The 10596-nt window shown below is 37.1% G+C and overlaps 1 protein-coding gene across 1 annotated transcript; it reads left to right on the forward strand.

Moving 5' to 3' along the window:
- Nucleotides 1–942: 942 nt before the first annotated feature.
- On the forward strand, nt 943–1893 carry LOC114531425. The gene has a single exon (XM_028553032.1). The coding sequence runs from the start codon at nt 943–945 to the stop codon at nt 1891–1893; it is 951 nt and encodes a 316-aa protein (XP_028408833.1).
- The last annotated feature ends 8703 nt before the right edge of the window (nt 1894–10596 follow it).

The raw sequence follows: 10596 nt of genomic DNA on the forward strand, positions 1-10596 counted from the left end.
CAAAAGTCACCGTTGGAGCAGTAATGGTCTTGTTATCCCTTTTTACAATCCGTTACGATATAACTGGTGATGCTATTGTCCATCTCCTAAAATTAGTTTCCCTTATGCTTCCATGTGGCCACGTACTACCTAAAACCCTGCTGAGTTTCAAAAATTTTTTCAGTAATCTAAAATGCCCACTTATACGTCATTTCTATTGCAACTCCTGCCTTTCTTATGTTAAACAAACAGAAAAAAACTGTCCGAACCCAGGTTGTATGAGAGAACTGTCCGATCAGCAGGCAAAGGCTTACTTTATTGAATTTCCCATTGTCGAGCAACTAAGAACATTCTTCAAAAGGGATCATTTTCATAACAATATCCAACATAGATTTCAGCGCAAGAAAAAGAATGCGAATCATATCGAAGATATTTATGATGGCACACTTTATAAACAATTTGTAAACGCGGGAATTCTTTCATGTCCAGATAATCTGTCTTTTCTTTTGAACACTGACGGTGTCCCTGTATTCAAATCTTCCAAAGTGTCGATTTGGCCCCTTTATCTCATTATTAATGAGCTTCCTTATACTAAAAGAATGGCAAGCGAGAATATGATTTTTGCCGGTTTATGGTTCAGTGAAAAAAAAACCGGCTTTATGGACTTTCCTTAAACCTCATATACAATCTCTAAAAAAACTCGAAAGCGGTGTTGAATTTGAGTCAAAAATTAAAGGGAAATTTCTTAGCAAAGGGATCCTTTTAGCTTGTTCGTGTGATTTACCTGCTCGATGCCTTTTGTGTAATGGCATGCAGTTTAACGGTGAAAATGGTTGTTGGAAATGCTTGCAACCAGGCGAAACAGTCGCAACTGGTGCAGGTGGGCATTGTAGATGTTTCCCTTACAACAGTAATAACCCAAAAGGTCCACTGAGAACTGACGGGAGTGTTAGGCATGATTCCATGGAGGCATTAGCTCGTGCAAACGACGGAGTCGCACGGTACACGGTTAACGGAGTAAAGGGCCCATCCTGGCTTTCACAGCTTAGTCACTTCGACTTGGTAAATAGTATCGCCATTGATTACATGCATGGCGTTCTTTTGGGTACGCAAAAATTACTTTTGACACTTTGGTTCAGCTCTAAATTCTCGAAAACGCAGTTCAGTATATCTTCGAAAGTACAACTAGTAGACGCTAGATTGCGTCAAATTTCACCCACGTCTGAAATTAAACGACTTCCACGATCGATAGAAGAGCATGTAAAATATTGGAAAGCAAGTGAACTTCGCTCGTTTCTTTTATATTATGGCCTTCCTGTTTTGTATGGCATTTTACCAGATAATTATTTTAATCACTATGCCCTATTCGTCCAAGCTCTTTACATACTTCTAAAAGATTCAATATCGGACGCCGAACTTAATGAAGCCGAAAGACTAATTTACAATTTTTGCAAATCGTTTTCACTTCTTTATGCAGAACGTTTTTACACGCTGAATGTTCACCAGTTACTGCATTTAGCTGACGATGTAAAGGAACTCGGACCGCTCTACACGCACAGCTGTTTCACATTTGAGGATAAAAATGGATTCATTTTGAAACTTATTCATGGCACACAATGTATTGATAAACAAATTTTTTCTGCAGTCACATTAACCCAAAAGTTGCCTGAACTCCGGCGCAAATGTTTGCCCAAAGATTCAGAGATGGAATCCCTTTACTTAACTTTAACGCGTTCCTCTAAATCAAAGTTTAGAACAGAAATTCTTCCCCATATATATGCAATCAGCTCTACCTATCAAACAGTGTTGACAGATGCGGAATTTAATGCTTTGAGTACTTTTATGGGTTCAGCATTCTCTGACAGATCTCGCACCACTCAAGTTTGTCATGGCGGCGATAGGAAGCCTTTGTAAGCTCTCTATATTGTTCCTAAATATTTGGCCGTTGATGTACGATTTTGGAAAAAACGTCGGAGTATGTCCAAGTAAATACAAGTGTCAAGCAGATGGATTAAGTGTGTGCTGCAACACTCGTTACAACAGTGGAATTGCTTCAAGTTCAAGTTCCTTAAACGTTGGCGAGTGGATGTCGTGTGGTTGGCGGCGGCCAGCCCTGTCGATTGAAGTTCGGATGGAATTGACTGTGAAGGCGCCGGGCAAGACAGGATTTAAAGAAGATAGTTCGCTTTGGATATATGAATCTATCAGAAAACAAGGCTGCAAGGATAGAATATGCGAGCTGGAACGGCGAGAATTCGGATACTTCGTAATCGGACGCTTCGATGATTTTGAGTTAGACAGGAAGGCATCTGAATTTGCATACCAAAAGCTTATGTCAATAATCAATGAACGGAACATAATAATATTTTTAACAACACTTAAAACAAGTCGCTTGGAGTCTTTAAAACGTAGGTGGAAAGTATTTAAGACTGCGTTTTCAAAAAGCCGTATAACGTACTATTCGAACTCAACTGCAACCAGACAAATCCTGCTAATACGTTCAGGGGATGTTGAACTGAATCCAGGCTGGCAGAACACATTCAATCAAGATTCAGATTATCTGCTAGATTTTGCAAGAGAGATCCAAAGCGGCGGAAATAAATTCAGCGTGGCCCAGATAAATATAAGAAGCCTAAGAAACAAGGTAGAAGAATTAAGGGTCCTCTTACAAGTATGCCGCTTCGACCTTCTGGCAATCACAGAAACTCACCTAGACAACAAGATTTCCAACAATCAACTTGGTATCGATAACTATAAAATATTTAGGAGAGACCGTAATACCGGAGCTGCTGGCTGGGGGCTGTCTTGTTTACGTCAATGTCAATATTGGATGTTCACGTTTAAAATCCTTGGAAGTCCTCGATGTTGAGGGGATATGGTTAAAACTAACAGTGGGTTCAAGTGCATTCATCATCGGAATTTTCTATAGACCACCTTCAGATTGTGAATTCCTTGATCGCTTTAATAAAGTGTTGGAAAGAGTGTGGATGAAGTATCGAAATGTTTTACTCGTCGGAGACTTTAATTGTGACATGTCGGACGAAAGCGGAATCTTGGGAACAAGTGGAAAGAAGCTGCAAAGTATATTGGATCAATTTGAATATACGACGATTATAAGCAACCCACTAGAATAACAAGAGACACCTCTACTTTAATTGATCTGGTTATTACTAGCAGCAGAATTAGTTAAAAAAACAAAGACGTTAGAGTTAGGTGTCTCTGATCATATGTTAGTATACGCCAGTCTGGAAATGAGAGTAAAAAGACCTCGTCCTAAGATTGTGAAAGCACAGAGTTATAAACATTTTAACATTGATAAATTTGTTAAAGACATAGAGGAAGCACCATGGTCAGTTTGCTCATGTTTTGAAGATCCTGACGATTGCTATGGCGCATGGCTGAATATATTTAATAGTATCTGTGACAAACATGCACCCTATAGAGAAATCAAGATACGTAGTCAGTCTCTTCCATGGATCACGCCACAAATACGACATGCAATGAATATAAGGTATAAAACCCTCCTGCAAGCTAGGCAAACTAATAGTCCAGAACTATGGAGAAAATATCGGGAATTGAGAAACATGCTAACCCAGGAGGTGAGATCCAGTAAATCAAAATACTATACAGAGCAGTTCGATAGAGTAAAGGATTGCAAAGCGTATTGGAAGTTGATTAAGAAGACTTATAACAGTCAAAAGGCACAGTTTATACAAGGTATAAGGAGAACCGACGGAACATTGGAGACCTCGAACGAGGGTAAGGCAAGTTTACTAAATGAGTACTTTTCCACAGTCGGAGAAAAACTGACAAGCGAATTTCCTGAGCTTAACCAACAGGAACATTTTAGATATATAACACGTATTACGCCAACAATAATGCACATGACATTATCTAGTGATACCATCTTACAAAGTCTGAAGGCGTTAAAAACTGATAAATCGAGTGGGCCTGATAATGTTGCCCCCAAGCTATTGAAATATGCTGGAAATAGTTTAGTACCAAGTTTAATGTCAATTTACTCTAGCAGTATCTTGTCAAACCGTGTTCCGCTGATTTGGAAATCAGCCAATGTAAAACCACTGTTTAAAAAGGATGACGAATCGGATAAAGAAAACTATCGTCCAATCTCCCTGCTTTGTGTGCCTGGAAAAATCTTGGAATCAAATGTGGCCACGACAATTGCAACTCACGTATCAGAAAATCAATTGAGTAATCAACATCAGTGGGCTTACAAGAAAGGTCATTCCACTGAGTTGTTGCTGATTAAGATGACTGAAGACTGGAGAAGAGCATTAGATAACCATCAAGTCGTAGGAATCGTCTTCGTCGATTTTAAAAAAGCATTCGACTCGATATCTCATACGATATTACTTCAAAAGTTGCAAGGTATTGGTATATCAGGAGATTTATGGTGTTGGATTAAAGATTACTTGAGAGATCGAGCTCAAATAACGGTTGTAAACGGTTGTAAATCAAACCCAATGACAGTAAAATGTGGGGTGCCGCAGGGGTCAGTGTTAGGCCCTATTTTGTTTGCATTGTTTTGTAACGATTTACCAGACATTTGCAATGATAATGAAGGTGTCATTTTCATGTATGCAGATGACACTACCCTGTATGTAATTGGGCCAACCCATGATCAAGTTTGTTCAGCACTAAATAAAGTTTTATCTGCGATGCAAAACTGGTGTAATAGTAACCTATTAACACCACATCCAGGAAAAACAGAATGCATGATATTAAGTCGAAGCAACTTTATAGGACCACTACAAGCGATTAAACTGGGAAACCACTGTATTAAACTGGTTGAAAAATCAAGATGTCTGGGTATTGAAATTGACAATAAACTAACGTGGAAAGCCCATGTTCAAAAACTAATAAAGTCTTTTGTACAGAAACTTAACCTTTTAAAATCTTTATACTTTCTCCCTATCCAAGCCAAAGGGGATTTTTACCATAAAGTATTACTGCCCTCAGTTACTTATGGTTTGATCATTTGGGGATCATGTGGAACGGTGCTCTTTGACGAATTGGAAAGAATACACGTACGAGCTGCTAGAATCATCTATGGGATGGACTGGCAAACACCGACAGCAGACGTTTACAGGAAAGTAAAATGGAAATCACTAAAAGAAATCTATTCTGAAAAGTTACTGACTTTAGCACATAAGTGCTATTATGGTCATTTGCCTGAACTACTTTTGCCGTATTTAGTTAAATACAAAAGTAACTATAACTTAAGACGGAAACAAACAGTTTTACTACCTAAGCCAAAATCTGAATATCTGAAAAAATCAATTTTTTATCAAGCTGCCGTTTTATGGAACTCCTTGGAAAATAACCAAAGAGCTATAGTTAATTTAGGTCATTTTAAACATGAAATACAGAATAATTAATTATGTATATAGTTAGGTTAATTAGTATACTTGTGTACTATATTTTAATTATTAGGATACACGACCACATCAGCTATGCTGTAATTTTATCGTGTGAAAATAAATGCTTTGTATTGTATTGTATTGTAGCATGTCCAACAAATCGCTTTTGGGCATTTAATAGGGTTGAAATAAGCGCAAGCAAATCGGTTATTTGTGGTTTGACGTACAAACGCTTGAAGAAAAGAAATTGCGCAGTGGTCAAATACAAAGACAACAACGATTTTCGTTTCGCAATTGTTCGGTACTTTATTAGATACGATTTCGAAATGAATCAACCAGTTTATCTTGCAGTCGCTCATCCTATTTTGTGTATGAGTTACAATCCGAAAGTACACATCAATCGCGTTTTGCCTTACAAGGATAGCGATATCGTGGTGATTAATGTTGGGGACATTTTAACAAATTGTTTGTATATGCTGTTAGGCGAAAAAGCAGATGATCAAACAGCTTATGTTTGTGAATTTCCGCAGAAGATTGAATGTGACTAAATTTGACTGGATCTCTATAACATGACTATATATTAGAAATTTACTTTTTGACTATGTTCATATATATAGCTATAGTAATAGATTAGTCATTACGCATGCATTTTTTGTGATACTGCTTTTTTTTGCTTCGCGAATAATTCGATCAATCCTTACTAATTATTTTAGTAATTAAAATATAGTGTCACGCTCTGTCTCCCTTAATTATCGCCAAGTTATCGCCCACACATCAGCATATCATAATCCTCTTATTTGTGCAAGAAAATTTGTCTCGCTTGTCTTGCTCTGTTAGGCTGAATTATCTTTCATATTTAGCTTGCAGCGCAGCGTGACAAATGTCTCGTTCAAACGGGACAATTTTTCTTGCTATGTCACGCTGTCTCTGGCCATGTTCTCGGCGATAAACGAGCGAAACAAATGTCTCGCTCACAATAAGCAGCGAGACAAAACGGATGACTCGCTTTGTATCGCTGCATTAACGCTGGTTTAATTAGTTTATGGCCATATTCTGGCCAGAGTCACGCTCAGTCAGGCTGTCATTTTTGGTACGGGCTTATAACTGCTCTTGTCAACATGTATGAAGCAGAAATAACAAAGATTAATAATCAAGATGTCCATGTTGACAAACTAACGGTGGAACAGAAAGCTTCAATAAGAACTGAAATGAGAGTCCTGGAGAAAATTTGTGACCAGAACATCTGCACTTGTTCAGTTTTGGAAACTGCTAACAATATAAATCCAGCACTATTTAAGGAGATCTTGGGAGCATTTTCTGATAAGTGCCCATTGGTCTATGAAATGATGGTTTCACTGGTTGCGTCCAATTAGCCTTTCTCACGCTATGCGACCAGGCCTTATCCGCCATTTTTGGGTGGCAAACCGCGCGGGGCCAGAGAATGACAACAAATTTAAAGAGCGAGTTTTGAAAATAAATAACATCAGAGTTTTGGCAAATTTGAATGAGAAAAAAGCGTTTGAAAAATATTTAACAGGGGTGTATGAAATTATATCTTTAAACTACGTGTAGAAAAAAAATATACTACATTTCGTTGAGAAATTACGGAAATATAGCTGGTTGAAATACGGTGCAGTATCGCTAAGCCAACAAGGTGAGGAATAATTTCCTATTTTAGTACACTAAATTTCACCTTAAAATAACATGCTCTTTTTGGCATGAAAGCTTTTACATTATAAATATGTAATCATTAGCTATTGTGTAAACTAAAATTATAGTTTAATGGTTAACTTATAAGATTTTAAAGGTTTTTTATTGTGTTTTTATAGACCAATGGTCGCCACGTAGCTGCTATGCCTGGACGAGTTAAATGTTTTGTTTCAGGCTGCAGTAATTCGTGGTACAACAAAGATAATGACAATGTTAGTTTCCATTGTTTACCTAAAAAGTTAACTTTAATCACACAGTACGAAGAGGTTTTAAAAACTAAGCTTCCGCAGGCCCAAAATGCCAGAATTTGCGGCAAGCATTTCAAAAATGGTATATGCCAATTTCCAGGTGAATTGCCTTTATGGCAGTTTCCCCCTACTAGTCACTGTAAGAAGAGGAAAGCTCCTACTGTTTGAGGGCCTGTTCCAAAATCTAGGCCAAGAAAAGAATATTTTAAGACATATAAAGAAAAACTACTGAAAAAGAGGTTAGATAAAAACCAAGTTGATTTTGATAATTTGAAAAAGCAATTACAGCACCTGGAAGAAAAATTAGTTAATGAAAAGGACAAACAAGAAATTCACAAACATTAGTTAATGAAAAGGACAAACAAATGAGAAATTAACAAAATATGCACATGAAAATGAAGTCTTGCAAAATAAACTTAAACAACAGCAGTTTGGCTATGCAAAATTTATGAATGATGATAGTAAGATGATATTCTACACTGGTTTGAACAGCAAACAGTTTAATACACTTTGGGAATTCATTGAACCAGAGGTATCAAAATCAATACGAAAAGATATCAGCCAAAAAAATGAATTTTTTGCTGTGCTGGTTAAGTGTAGATTGGGATTAGAGTTTGAAGATTTAGCTGACAGATTAGGGCTATCGCGACAGACAGTGTCTAGAATTTTCGAAGGTTGGATAACATTCCTAAACTTCATATTTGGCAAAATAAACTTATGGCCAAGTGCAAGTTATATAGAAGCTCACATGCCCAAGAATTTCAAGCCTGAATATGCTAAGACCAGAGTAATTTTGGACTGCACTGAGTTTAAAGTTCAAACAGCATCCAACTGTGACCTTCAGTCTATGAACTTTTCATCATACAAGAATTGTGCTACTGTAAAAGGATTGATTGGGATAACCCCAGATGGAGTTGGTTGTTTTTTTCAGTGACCTAATGCCTGGGTCAACATCCGATAATGAAATAACAGTGAAGTCTGGTGTGCTTGATATGGTTAAGCCAGGCCAGGGTGTGATGACAGATAGGGGATTTACAATCCAAGATATATGTGCCAAGAAGGGGCTATATCATTATGCACCACCAATGCTACAGGGAGAGCAGATGTCAGTCAGTGAATGTGCCAAAACATTTGACATTGCTCATCTTTGCATACATGTTGAACGATTTATTGGAAGAATGAGAAATTGGCAAATATTATCACAAGTGTGGCCAATGAATCAATATGATTTAATCAATCCAACATGGAAGATTATTGGATTCCTTGCAAACATGAGCCCACCAGTCGGACCAAAAACATGCCAGAATGAGGAGTAATGTAGTATTAACCATGAAACCTAAAATACTTAATTACATTTAAATTCCTGTACATATAATTAATACAACATAATGTATTTAGGTTGGAATTAAATCCCAGTATCAATTAACCTTCAAAAGTAATTTATAATCAAATTATATTAATTAAAATTCAACATTACTTAAATCTTGTATTATAAACATTTCAAATTTTATGAAATGTCCAATGTTATAATTTAAATTCATGTTGTTCAAATTTACAGAATATATTTAACCATATAATATTTAACATCATAATATATAATATCAATCAATGTGTGAATAAATAGTTTGACAAATTACCCACATGCCATTGACGCTATAAATTAACTCTCATAATCTAATAAATATGTACTACCATTTTGGACATTTCTCATATGTTAGGAGAGGCTGAATGTAATCATTGTACCATTCCAGGAGTTTGTTCTTTAGGTCAAGAAAGAAAGACTTGGTAAATTCAACTTGAAAATGTTCTTGGTCAATATCCAAAAAAACAACAAATTCCACTACTTTCTTTCCAGAAAGACCCATCTGCATTTGCACTTGCTCATAATACCCCCTTGCATTATCATTTTTCAGATATAGCTTCCCATTAACATCAATGGCATATGGATAGGCTTTTTCAGATTGCCTCTGCTTGACAGCTTGAATGACTGCCTGATTTCGTTGACTGGCTAGACCCTTGATTTCAAGCAAATGGTCCAACTCAGGGATATAACCATCTGGGGATGCCAGCAGAATACCATCAATATAGCAACCACACTCCTCAACCACTCTTATAGTTATTTCTGTATATCTAGCTCTAGCTTCATTTTCTATCCCATATAACAAGGAAGGGGGGGGGGATGTTTTCTTCATTGTGGACATCTTGGATATTCATAATGCGGTTAATGAGGTTGGGTCTTCCACGCTCTGTTGAATGCAATAGTTTTCTAGCTAAGGATGAGGTTATTCAATACTGACGGTATGCATGCCATAATCAGGGGCGGATCTAGGGGTAGTCACACCAATCACGTGACTAACGTAAAAATTCCGCACTAATTTAATTCAATGAAAGTGAAATAATATTTATTTTTCCGAACCCAGTCCAGTTGTAAGTTTGCAGCGGCATAATTAATTTTCTGGCCGAATGAATTGAATTAACACTGATCTCTCTTGATATCCCTGCTCTGAATTCAAATTTCAAACTGCACAATTGTGATCGTTCTGGAGGTGTGGCCTGATCGTTTCTGGTCAATCTGATTGGCCCATTCGGTGGTTTCCAAGGAGACAAAAATGGTGATCGTTTTGGAGGTGTGGTCTGATCGTTTTAGAGGTTGGTTATGGGCGTTTTTCATCAATCTGATTAGTCAGATTGATAGTTTCCATGGCGACACAAAGTGTGATGGTTTTGGAGGTTGGTCTGATCTTCATTTCTTATTGGCTGTTTAATTCCTGACCGATCACGACCGATCAAGCGATCAGAGTCAGAGACTAGCCTCCTCTGCAGGCATCTCTTATGTATTTATATTATGCATTTATATTTGACCATGAGTAATATCACCGATCATGACCGATCAGAGCCCGTGTTTTGCAGTCGAATGTATAGTTCTTTGTAAGGGAATTCAAAAGAAAAACCGGTATAGAGCAGTTATGCAGGCGCTATATTCATGACACTATTAAATAACATGTCGTCGAGAGATGGATGTTTTCGTATTAAGTATACTCCATGTGTTTGACGAATTGAGAAGTGTACTGTTATAAGGTAAATTATCCAATGTTGATGTTTATGTAAACTATACTCTGATAATACTATAAGTTCATATAAATAATGGTCAAAATAATTTAACTATGTTATAGTTAGCTTATAAATTTTACCTAGGCTTTGAGGCTGCTGTTATTAGCATATATTTGCATTCGCCCGTCGCCCGTTAAATCGATTTAGAATTTCGAGCCTATTCATAT

The sequence above is a fragment of the Dendronephthya gigantea genome, unplaced genomic scaffold (genome assembly GCF_004324835.1).
Source record: "Dendronephthya gigantea isolate DGI-Jeju-01 unplaced genomic scaffold, DenGig_1.0 000071F, whole genome shotgun sequence".
NCBI lineage: Eukaryota > Metazoa > Cnidaria > Anthozoa > Malacalcyonacea > Nephtheidae > Dendronephthya > Dendronephthya gigantea.